At 38.5% G+C, this 13404-nt stretch overlaps 1 protein-coding gene across 1 annotated transcript in view; it reads right to left on the minus strand.

Moving 5' to 3' along the window:
• The window catches only part of Smr (nuclear receptor corepressor smrter), a 43104-nt gene extending 32058 nt beyond the window's left edge, over nt 1-11046 (minus strand). Inside the window, exons 1-6 of the mRNA XM_018544645.1 lie at nt 10573-11046; nt 9756-10052; nt 9127-9546; nt 6883-7239; nt 5601-6070; nt 4310-4542 (exon numbers count right to left, since the gene is read on the minus strand). Of these exons, the coding sequence (XP_018400147.1) occupies nt 4310-4542; nt 5601-6070; nt 6883-7239; nt 9127-9546; nt 9756-10052; nt 10573-10953 (2158 nt within the window). The 5' untranslated portion in view covers nt 10954-11046. The remainder of the gene's footprint in view (nt 1-4309; nt 4543-5600; nt 6071-6882; nt 7240-9126; nt 9547-9755; nt 10053-10572) is intronic.
• Nucleotides 11047-13404: the final 2358 nt, after the last annotated feature.

Below are 13404 nucleotides of genomic sequence, written 5' to 3' on the forward strand. Positions count from 1 at the left end.
TTTTTTTTTTTTTTTTTGTCGTGACACAACGAAATGCTTTCAAAACTACTTTTGAATAATAACAGTAAGCCAACAACGAAACGGAATAATTAACAAACTTCCAGTGGTCGCACAGTGTGCTATTGTTACTTTCAATCTCTCATTGGGATTTTCCAATATAGTTACCCAATTCAATTCAATCCAATCCAATCCAATAATTGAATCGCTTGGTTCACAAGTGGCATAAGTCCATTTTCGTAGTGTTTGCAAACAAAACATTTTCCGTTCGTATTGTAAACGCTCTCTAATAAAATAATTCAATTCGTTAAATAATTAAGTCAATAAAAATCACAAAATTCCAAAAGCAATCTAAAGCTTATCTTAATTCACCATTTGTGAACCAAATCCCAGCGAAACAGAGTATTTTCCAATAAGACTACTAATGCATTTAAGTATTTGCATAAAGTGGAATTGGCGCTATACGGATATACTTTAAAGTTCGAAATGTCAATTACCTCTCTCTCCTAGCAGACTAAATTCTTCATCTAGAAAATTACACGTGTCACTAGGCTTTGATTTTACTTCGCGAGGCAAAATTCAACGACAAACGTAAGAAAATATCGGATTTTAACACGCATTAACATGTTCCGGGTCCCGATCTGATTCAGGTGGAGAGGCATTCGCGCCGTTGCTCAATTATATGTACACTGGTCGGCTGGAGGTGACGTTGGACAATGTTTATAGCGTGCTACTAGCGACGCACTTGCTGCACATGCCTGGTGCATTGGAGCAATGCAGAGCCGCGTTATTGAGGCTACGGGCGCCGCCGCCTCTGCCGACGCCGCCGATGCCGACGTCCGCGTCAACGACGCCCGGATCGCCGCCGGGGACCACCGGCAGCATCCTACGACCCATACCGAGCAGGCTGGTGGTAGGCCCGCCGTTATGTTGGCCCCCGACAGCCCCGCTTGCGTATCCGCCAACCGCGCCGGCACCGACCGCCATCCCGCATCTGCCACCGTCGATGCAGCCGTTGATGCAACCGACCGTACCACCCGGAATCAACGTCGTCGCGGCGAGAGAAAAGCAGGAGCAGTGTGCACACTATAGGTTCGCAATGTGCGATCGAATCTTTCTGTGCGGCCTTGTATACCAGTGTTGAAAGTTTAAATCGGAAGTTTCACAAGTACCCCTTCTATCTCTTTCACACGTTGGAAAAGACATCTAGCAACAATAAGATTTCTCCTTATACAATTTGTATATTATTATTATGGCTATGCGTATACGAATTTTTTTTTTATTTAGCTAAGGCATACTGCAGTGATTAAAAATTCTCACATTCGGAAAGGCGAATTTAAATATATATTGAATTATTCTTTAATTTACAATTTTTATTCCACTTTAGTCATTGTTCAATATGTTTTTCTGCTAAAGAAAATTTAAAATATACTCTCTTACTGTGAAATATTAAATTGTTCATTGAAATCGATTATTCGACTACCATAAACAGTACAAGTAGCACATCGTACGTTTGACGCAAGTAATTCGATCATATTGTCAGAGTTGTGATAACATACCTAAAATACGTAACAAATATAGTGATAACATGATACTTTCTTTAAAGAATTAGAATTATTCTAGATTTGGAAGATTAATGACAAAATTATATGAATGCTTTTAGCGGTGAGATATCAAAGTCGCCGCAGTCCTCGCCGACCGCGGCGCACCACAAACGTCCGAGATTACACCCCGGTAGATCGAGAACGCCGGAGATCGTGTCTACCGTTTCCACTCTCCCGTTCGTGGCTGCGGCCGCAGCTGCGTTCACCGCGTTCGCCGTGACGAGCAGCACGGCGAGTTCCACTACGAGAGCACCGTCGCGGTCGCGGTCCATCTCACCGACTCCGTCCTATGTGTCGCAAACGCATTCGCCCATGCATCACAACAGGAACAGGTCGTCGATGGAACGCGAGGCTCAACGGGGAGAAGAAGTCGAGGACCGTTCCGCCAGATCATCCAACGATCAGCCAAATAAATCGTGCACTGCAGTGTCCGCCGACAGCAGAGCACCGAATCGTAATCGCAGCAGCAGCAACAACGACAGCAACGACAACGAGGACGCTGCGATATCGGAGCACGACCGAGCGCGCTCGTCTCGTCGTCGAGTCCGGAACACAATCTCGGGCGCGAAAGAGGCCACCACCACGAGCACCGTCTTCTCCGTGGTGTACGACATCGCGTGCTGCGACGGACCGGTGCGCTTCCACCGTGTTTTGAATGAGAATTATTCGTCGTCAGCGTCACACGGGCCGTCGCACAATGCCTCGACACGCCCGTTGAGGAACTGTCAGCTGACGGAGGGCGAGGATCCGTCGAGCGAGAACGACGAGAACGTGGGTGGACCGGCAACGCAAGGAGGAACGAGCCATACACGCAGTCCCAGCAATGACTCGAGCAACGACGGCAGTAACAGTGGCAACAACGGTGGTTGTTACACCTGCGGCTACTGCAAGCACACCTTCAAGTCGCAATATTGCTACAGGAAGCACGCTAAGCGGCATTTATTGCCAACGAGGATCAACGAGACGACTGCAGGCGGTGAGAGCGGCGGAGGCGGCGGGGACAGCGTTAATCACGGGTCGCGGCAGGATGCCGCGCGCGGTAACAAACGCGAGGTCAGACTGTTGGACCTGAATGTGCAGTACTATCCTTGCAAGATCTGCGGTTGCAAGTTCCCCAGCTACTACTTCGTGCACAAGCACCGGAAACTCTGCCACGCGAACGACGAGGAGAGGCAAGGCGCCACGGACGGAGCGAATGCATCGAGTCGTGACGCGGACACATCGTCCACTCAGGATGCTCCGTGAAAGGACACGAATCCTTTTCTCTCTTTCTCGCTAGGTAGGTATAACTGAGATAATATACCACAAATTTGTGTCTTTCAACGATAAAAAAGTATCATTATTTTGTGCCCTAATGTGCAATTTTAATGCTTCCAGATTTTTCCCTTATCCGTTACCACAACGTTTACGCGGAAAGCAAAGGAGATTTCCTTACCCGGAAACAAGAGGAAAGACATTTCACAGATGAAACTCGAAAGTACCTATTGATATTTGTGTCAAATATTTAATTGCAAATCAAATAGATCGGTAATCAAATCAAATAAGCGTATAGAATATAATATGCCGAACGTTACGTTGAAATATTCCAAATTGAAGCCTGTTCTTGCGTTACTTCGAAAATGTATAAATCATTAAGAGATAAAGTGTCGTACATGGTTAAAAAGGATTTAGCTTCTAATTTATGTTTAATAGATAGTACCTAATTACGCGTTTCACCTTTTACGTGTACTCTTTATCATTATACATATCTCGATGTTATATACGTCTTGGTACATATTTCGTGTACCAAGAAATTGTACAATAACAGATAAAAGTCTACGACGTAGTTACGTAGTGATGTAATCATATCTTCATTACATATAACAATTTGATTGTAAGAAAAGTTATAGTGATAAATAAAAAGGAATACTAATTTCTCTATGTAAAATAAAACTGCTACATAAACTGTGTATTTCAACGTTAAATTTAAAATTAAATGCAAGTTAAACGTTATTTGCTATATTTCATTCATTTTATGTAAACAAATTTATACACCTGCAAGAAACAAATCCTAATTTCATATATATGATACATACATGTGCAGATTTTCAGAATTTAAGTGTACGATCTAATAATACTAATCCGATATACTAATAGGTTCCGGAAACTCTTTAAATTCACAAAAATAAAGTATAAGACAAAAAAGTTAAATTAACAAATATTCTACCGGTTCAATCATAAAAGCGACATAACAAAGTAAATAAATCAAGAATTCCATTGATTGAGGGCGAGTGAGAGTTGTTATTGATACGCAAAGTAATAAGAAGTAAATTTCTTCAAATTACAAATTTATTCCATTAAATCAACAAAATAAGAACGTTTCGACTCATATAACAAAGTAAATACTTTTCCGGAAATATCTACATCAATAATAAAATACGATATGATCATTAAAGATACATTATGTCGGATATATTAAATTAACCTTCGAAGATACGGAATAATTTAAATAAATGATTGAAATCAATCGAATAACTTCCAATTTTTTAACGTTATCGGTTTCATTCTTATTTACTTATGTATAAGATATAACCGATAAATTGTAATTACATATTAATGTAAATATTCAGAAGTCATACATGGAAATTGAAACTTTTGGAATGAAGATCCAACTTGGAAAAAATCTAATTAATGTTAAACAAAAAAACATCAATTGGCACTAAACTTACCGATGACGTCGATCGATGGTGTCTCTTCATCACTGGTTTCCGTAGGAGTATGATTCTCTTTCTTCTTATCTTTTATTCTACCACTAGCTGCCACATTAGCACCACTGTTATTCGTGTCCCTGCAACCCGGTTTCTTTTTACTGGATTCCTTGAAGTCTGACTGGATGGTCGAAACGTTCGTCGCGTTGTTCAACGAAGACGCAGACGACGATAGCGCGCCTTTCCCCTCCATTCTGTAACAGTATCAACAAAGCACATAAATTGGATTTGCTTAAATACAAGCCGCGTAAAATATAAATGTGATAATCCATTGAACGTGATCTGCTCCAATCATATTTTCGTTTTTCAAAAATGTGAAATATAAAGTTGGTCATGATAAAATTTTGCTGATTGTATCTTAAGAAGCAGCAGTGAATTCAACTCATCATTTTCATTGGGCAGAATCACATTTCCAACGATCGAGTCAATTACGGTGATGAGAGCCTACGTAAACATAATCCACTAACCGGTAACCATTGATTAGCATTACAATCTGCTAATAATTGATCTCCCCCCCACCCATCGCAGGCCACCACCACCGTCGCATCACTCCGCCCCTCCTGGCGTATCCCAGTCATCCCCGAAATCGCTTTCCACCCTTCAACGACTTACTCCTTCATTCGACTATCGCGCGATCGCCCTTAATAAGTAAAACTTATCTCTATTAGTACAACACCGTAAAAAAGCAGATTAAGTTTCTTTTTGCGCGCGTTTTTGTAATATCCCGTGCGCTGTTGAACAGCGTATTGTAATCGTTAAATGGATATTCGCGGGTCGCCTCTCCCACCGTGGACAATATTGAGATTGGTTCGTTGGAGTGGGGTATGTTTGCGGAATGAATATCTTCCGGCCGATGGATACGGTTCATTCAATCAGTCCGCGTACGCTTTTATATAGATCAGAATCGGGACCAATTGGTATGCGCGTTTCGTAAAATGAGCCGCGCCAACTTTTTTTATTTCTTATTCGCGTATCGAAAATGATTATATCGCGAACACTTGATAAAATAGAAAAAAAGGTAAAGGATACGATATTCGCATGATAATATTCAGTCAACGTATCAGTTCATATATATTAAAATACATTTTGTTCGTTCAGAGAATATTTCATATGATATCTCAATAATTCCGAAATCTAATAATCGTATAAATTAACTACATGTACGAGCTTCGAATACATACTTAAATTATGTAAGATAAAATGTGATTACATAAAGTTTAATTAAAATATAGATTTAAAAAATCACACGTACATTACTTTAATGTCTTTCCCCGAGGTAGGTTCCGATTGCAGCTCTTCTTTCGACTCTACTTTTATGAGATGAGATTCTTTTAAATCGACTTTGTTTTCTTTATTCTCCTTACTCGCCTCCCTGGAATCCTTCGTGCTGGACGTTGTCGACGTCGTTGAGATGCTCGACGTCGCGGTGGTGTTCGGGACTGATGTCATCGTCGTTGTCGTTGATGTCATTACTGAATCCGCTGTTATAGTAACGCTCGACGTTATCGAGCTCGAAGAAGTCGTCGTCGTCGTCGTTACTGTCGTGGTTCCGACAGTCGTTGACGATACGCTCGACATACCCGTGGTGCTCGTTGTGGTAGTCGTTGCCGAACTATTCTGAGGATTCTCCTGAGTCTTCTGTTGCTGCTCCCGCTGTAACCTTGTCGTTACTCCAGTCGTTAAAATATCTATAGGTCCAATACTCGAACTGGTATTATTTACCTGAAACAATTTTACAAGAAACACTTTCTTACATGATATTAACTATCAAAAACTTGATAAGTATTTTTTAATTTTTAAATGATAATTTCTAATTACTTTTGCTGTTGATGATAAATTATATAGATACAGTGCTTCTGTATGCACACGCATACAAAATACTATTGCATTTCAATAAATATGGAAATAATTTTTAAATAAAAAATTTAAAATAGGGGCATTTAAAATAGGTCACCTGAATAACTCGCTTGTTTTTGACAATAGAAGAAAAAGTGTCAAACAAAAGTTGCTTGGTTTCGAGGGGCACATAATGTGATGTCAATAATTGTTTTTTTGGTGGAGGCGCTAAAGATATGAAGGTCACCTTTTTAAATGGAATTATGTAATTTTTTTTAGATAACGTGATTCCTCTAATTATTTTGCATATAAAAGTATTAAGGTAGAGATACCAAAAAACCAATAGTTTTCGAGATATTTAACATTTTGTGTCAATTGTATCAAAATAAAGTGTAAAATATCTCGAAAACTATTAGTTTTTTGATATCTTTACTTTAATACTTTTATATGCAAAATAATTAGAGGAATCACGTTATCTAAAAAAAATTACATAATTTCATTTAAAAAAGTGGAGGTGACCTTCATATCTTTTTAGCGCCTCCACCAAAAAAACAATTATTGACGTCACATTATGTGTCCCTCGAAACCAAGCAAATTGACACTTTTTCTTCTATTGTCAAAAACAAGCGAGTTATTCAGGTGACCTGTTTTAAATGCCTCTCCCTGTATAATGGACAAATATCATAAATATCACTTACTTTATTATTCGGATTATTCCGAGAGCTACGTGTCCGTTGGCGCGATTTTCGTAAAAGCTGTTTATAATTTTCTGCTTTTTTAGTGAGGTAGTAGTGATGTACACAATCTGGAACGGACTTATGTTCTAACGATTGAGCTATCACTCCATAGTTCTTAGGATGTTGAAGGTATTTTTCTTTAAACAACTCGTGCTCCACCGAACTCCATACATTGATCAATTTACGTTCACTGTGAAGAGCTTCTAATTCTTCTGGCTGGAGCAATCCATTCCGATTTTGAAACGCGATCCTTCGTTGCTTCGCATCCAATAACAGAGGCGGTATGACTGCGTACGAACGCATCTTCTTATCCTCCATCTGTCGAAAATAATGTAATTTTCAATTGTATATCAATTATTTCTTTGTAATATTAATGTAGTGTTTGTAATATTACAAGATAAAATCAATGTATACCCATAGCCTATTACTCTTTTTAATGAAGCTTTGAGGATAATTGTTAATATAAGAAAATGTCTTTAAAGTAAGTTGGCTGTTACTGATAAAATATGTTGATATATGTATATAAAAAAAGATATATTTTATTTTAAATAAAATGTAGACTTTTCAATGTTTTTATACGTAAATAATACAAAGGGTATATAATAATCGATTATACTTTAGCAATAATAATGAATTTAATATTGCTTTTTCAGTTTGTTACATTAAGCTGGCATAATTTTAATTTAGCGATTTAGGCCAGTTATGTTCCATCTTCATATAAAGTATATAGTAGTTTACACATTGGTAAATAAAAGAACAAGAGTATAAGAGAATAAGAGAGTAAGATAGTGAGCTAAAGTTTACCGGAAGGTGGAACAACCGAGCCTTAATTTATTTAATTTACCGATTTAATGTACTTTTTGCAGCCAATGTAATAGAACGCAATCCATATGGTATGAGGTAAGGGTAAAGGAAGCAAGTGCACGTTACTAACCTGACAAGCTTTAATGGAATTTTTTAAATCTTGCAATGTTTCTTCCTGGGGAATCAGTATAAATTAGATGTCTTCCATGAAGTATCATCATAAGAATTTCTCTAGCAGAAATTAATGAAAAAGAAAACGCGAGAAACACAAAAATAAAGAATACTTTTAAAATAATGCTTTTTCAAAAGAAATAATATTAAATGTGAAATACTAATCGCAAAAAATTTGTTTAAATATTATACTTATACTTTATTTTGAAAAATTGTGAAACTTTTACTTGAGCATCATGAATCTAAATCAATTAAAACTTTATTATCGCGCGCGTCTATTAGTCCGATGGTAACTTCCAATCATCTCCATCCATTTATCCAGTTTGCCATCCTTTCCCTGGTCAGCATACACGAGAAGACCAAGAGAGAAAACAAATGTCTAAAGATAGGAAGAAACTGTCAGTTACCATCTTTTCCTTATAATCAACTCTCTTTAATCCCTTTGATGTGAAAATGCCTCTTTCACAGAATTGCTCTTGAGAAAATGAAGAAAGAGATGAGACAAAATTCATAAAAAGTATAAAAGAAAATGATATATCTAATCTTCGCTATATCAAGAATACTATAATTAGATTACTAGTCGCGCGCGTGTATTTCATATTTATAAATATCAAGAACCTGATAGAGCAAAGGTTAGATTTGCTTTTAGCACAAGTTAGCTATTTTGTCATGTATACTATTTATTATATTTCTCGTAATAATTAATTATTTGTTAAAATAAGAATAAATTGTGACAAAAAAAGAAAGTTGTAAAAAAATTTTTTTAATTCATTCAATATTAATCAATTCTCTATAAATATATTTCATTCTATATTATATTCAAATGTTCTAATACGTCGTCCCCTCTAAATATGTATATATGATATATATTCGAGTAGACAAATAGCTTTATCTATAACAGCAACAATAGACTACAGATTTGCACGGCAAAATAATTTTTATTTTATTTTGTAACTTAATATCGCTAATTTAATAAAATTAAATAAGTGTCTCTTAACTCTCTCGTTTATTAATTTGCCGTTTAAAACCCTCTTTATTTTATTTCAGTTTGTAGTTGCCAAAGAATGTTTATTTAATGTACATTAATTTAGTAACGTGCCTTTTTGCTTCTTCCCATACCATCTTTTCGCTTTCACCATACTTTTGATTCTCTCTTCGTGATATACATAACACGTCGCCTATTTCATGATCATTTGTTATAAACACACATACGACAATAATAAAATGTACCTCTTGTTCTTGTAGACCGTCCATTATCTCTTCAAGATCGGCTTCACTCTTAATACGAGCACCAACTCTGTTAAAACGCTCCTTGTCTTCCCTCTGCTTTCGCAATTCGGGAAATACCTTCTCGAAGAATTCGCGATTCTTTGTTTCCTTCGATTTCCTCTTCTGCGTTGCCTCTAACCGTTCCACCTTACGATGCCATTCTTGAACCAAAATTGCGTACGTTTGTGACTGCTGTCGGTGAAGAGACGCGCGCTCAGCGTGTTCTCTCCGAAGCCTAGCTATGAGTCTGGCACGCATACACGTCTGATGCCGTGTACGATTTTCTTGGTATACGCTTGTGTCCGACGGTTGATTATATAAAGGTAGTTCTACTTTGGGGCCCAGTCTTTCTAAGAGTCTATGAGCTTCTTCCGCCTTTCTCTGTTAATTAAAATATACCAAATTAAAATTCAATTCATCGATTAACTGTTTTTCTGTACGTTTCAAATATTAAAATCAACTAATATTTTGCGAATAAAAGCAATTTATGTTGACAAAAAAAAGGTACATGCAGTATTCGGATTCGAGTCAAATGCTTCCTTGGGGTGCTCAACGTGTAAAAGTACTTGTTTATTATTTACATAATTTACCCTATTCTCAGCGTAGACCTTTTGCGCCATCGATTGATGCTTTGGTTGCTGTGACTGTTCCTCAGTGTCTTTTACTTCCAGAGGTTTATTCGCTGTTTCTTCTAATTCTTTTAACCTCTTTCGCAGCATGTTTAATTGATTCTCCCTCTTAGCAATCTCCCTGTCAACCTTGCCAATTTGTTGCAGAAGATCATCCTTGGTACTTCTATATTGTGCATCCTCTTGCGTACTCGGTTCTGGAAGCGTAGGCGAAATAGCTTCCGTTTGTGGCGTATACGCTCCCACGGCAGGCTGCTCCTAGCAAAAATTTGTCATATCATTTTACGTCCAACTTATTCATTTCATTGTTTTTCGTATATTCAATCTATGTTTATTATTTGTTTGTTTACTTAACTATCCATTTAATCTAAAGTATTGATATGCATTTACAAATCATTCTATATTTAGTTACATAATTTATTTATATTTATATATAGTTATACTCTGAAAATGTAAATTAATCTCAATTTACACATCCCATCCATACTATAAATGTGATTAATTGCGATCTGATTTATTTATTTAATACAATCTCGAAAATTAATACTATTATTTCAACGTTTTAACTTCCAACAATATACCAAACAGATGATACTGTGTAAACATGATAGTCCTAACAAAATAGATTCAAATATAAAATGTTACTTTGCATTACCGATAAGACTTATCTTTATTATCGGTAATGAATACTGTCAGAATATATCAAATGGATCGACGGCTTCCTTCAGTGACACAGATTAATCTGTCGATTATCAAGTAGATTGTACAATCTACCCACCCTGGTGTCTATCCTAAGTGGCTGTTGCAACTGCACAACATGTTCTTGCTTGCCTCCGCACGGGTCCGCGGGTGACAGGCAACGCGACTGAGGCTGCGATTGCAGCTGTTGAACCTGCTGATGTGGCCCTAGACGGATCTTCTTGAAAGGTGGCGCATCCTGTTGCAGACTGGACATGTCGACGGGGGTGCGACTGCAATACTGATCAGGCTGGACGGGCATGAGGCCTAATCGCGGCGGGTTCCTTGTCGCCGTCGTATGTTGCTGGTAATCCGATGCGGCGGCGGCGGCGGCAGAAGGCGATGGTATAGACGTCACCGAGGAGCCGACAGGCGGTAAGAGGGATATCCTCTGTCGATCGCCTCTGCCACCAGCTCCCATGTTACTATATTCTGCAGCGGCCACTACCCCGACACCGCCAACCCCACTAACTTGCGACAGAGGACTGTTGCTCACGTTGATAGCAAGCCTCTCGTTCACCTGAAAAGAAAAATATCACGGTCAAAAGTCTACACTACATGCTTCCTTCCTTTCTTCCTCCATCCCTCTTTCTTTCTTGCCTCCTCTCCCCTCTCATCGTCGTTTCACTCATTCTTTGCCAGAGGTTCAATTTATCTCCCGCACCTCTCTAACCTTCTGGTCGGAGAAACTATTTCAGGAAAATCGATGACCCGGTTTAAGAAAACACACGGTACCAATATACCACGCGACCGCTGCTCTGTCCCCTACGTTCTGTCTACCGCAATCATCTGTTCCAACTTTTTTCCCTCCTTTCATTTCTACCGATAGTTTTGCGTTACGACGCTGGGACTCATTCGTTTGTGACAGTTCATTCCGGGCGATTCGTGTGGACAATTTTGCACTATAAACTTCGTAGACTCGACCATGATTCTGAAGAAATTACTCTAGGGGATACGCAGAATAAAAGGAACAGGGAACAGAGAATAAGAATTTCAACCTATCAGAAATCATATACTGTGGAATAAACAGTGTGTATTCCATAGTACATGATTTCTGATAGGTTGAAATTCTTATTCTCTGTTCCCTGTTCCTTTTATTCTGCGCAGCCCTTACAAGTTACGGCGGCTAAATAAATCGACTCGAAATACAACGTAAGAAACAAGCAAAGTAAGATGCAGTTGTATTCTTGTGTAAGTGTAACATACGTATATATGCCTACCCTGAGTAAGCGAATGTAACTTTCTCCCGCCTACTCGTATCGCGCTACAAGCTAAATATGATAATGCCCGTTAGAACTGCGTTATGCTGTGAATTTAACTTGGTTTAAGATTCATAAAAATTAACTATAATATAATAGAGACACTGAAAGACATTATACCGTCTCGTTTCAAAATTCTCGAATAATAAAACTTTAAAAAAAATCTTGGAAAAAAATATCTTTCATAAAAATGTGACTACTTTACATGTACATGGAAAAAAAGAGAAAAAAGAACTATCAGGTTTAAATATCTATATTATTGCTTAAAATATTCGTCTTTCTCACTCTCTTAATACTGTTCTATTTTGTTTTATATTTACAGAGTCTTATTATTTATTGTTCTTTATATATTTTACTTTGCACATATTTTGTTTTAATTTTATTCTATATATTTATTTGTATAGTTCTATAATCATATCTTAATAACACGTTTGGTTGTGTAAATCTGTGTCGGACGAATAATATGGCGTATTTAAAGCTGTCGAGCGTCAGACACGCGCGAATCATATTGTTAAAAGGGAGAAAAAAAAGGAAGAGGGCCGATAATCGGTGAAAGTCAAGGACGGGGTCGAGCGATATGGTATGCGTGCGATTGCGTTGCGCGATGTGTGTCCCAATTAGTCTAAACGTCTGATGTTATGCATTAATATTGATCTCTATCCCGTTACTCCTATATTAAATTGACCCAAATATTAACAATTGGCTGAATATCAAGTAAAACTTTCACAACATACGATATCTATAAACAACAAATTGCATAAAAATTTTTATCTAATTCTTTTAAATACATAATTTAAAATTTTAAAAATATAATATTCTCTTCGAATGATGCAGAAAAGAAAAGATTACTCGAGCAGCAAACTTAAGTTAAAATAAAAAAAAACCAATCGCAAAAGGAAAGATTAAAAATGTAATTCTGATATACCTAAGAATAAAATCTTCAACAAAGGATTAAAAATGACCTAACCATGCGGTTGAAATACCTATTAAGATAACATGGACATTGAAAGAAGCAATCTCTTATCTTCTTGAATACAAAGCTTTAGCGTCTCGCTACTCTTTCTTATGTATCATGATCTCAGTGCACGGCAGCGCAACATCAGAAACAAAAAGAATTTCTCTCGCTCTCGAGAGCGTGTTTGCATGACCATGACCGTTCAAACGCATCGCGAGGATGACCCGCGACTGTTGTGATAGACTCCGAGGAAAAGAGGAGACGCGCGCGGGTATTCGTACGTGGTTCACGTCATGGAAATACCTACGTTCGTAGTGCTAGCACGGTATGTGTCTCTCGCGGCGTAGGGAGTCCCAATGAGTGGCGGCGGCGGCGTTTGGCTGGTGATGACAGTAGGTTGACTGAGAGGTGATGCGGAAACGGGCGCAGGTACGGGCGCAGGTACGGGCACAGGCACGGGCACAGGCACAGGTGCAGTCAACGACGGCGCGGTGGTGACAACCGCCGCTACCGCCGGCGTTGACCCCGAGGTCGGTGGCGGGAAAGGATGAATGTAACGGAGCATCGGCACGGTGACATAAGAAGTGGCACCCCCGGCACCGCCACTGCCACCACTGCCATTGCCGCCGCCGCCGCTGTTTCCGCCGCCACCGCCACC

Source organism: Cyphomyrmex costatus, unplaced genomic scaffold (genome assembly GCF_001594065.2).
Source record: "Cyphomyrmex costatus isolate MS0001 unplaced genomic scaffold, Ccosl1.0 scaffold455, whole genome shotgun sequence".
In the NCBI taxonomy this organism is placed as follows: domain Eukaryota; kingdom Metazoa; phylum Arthropoda; class Insecta; order Hymenoptera; family Formicidae; genus Cyphomyrmex; species Cyphomyrmex costatus.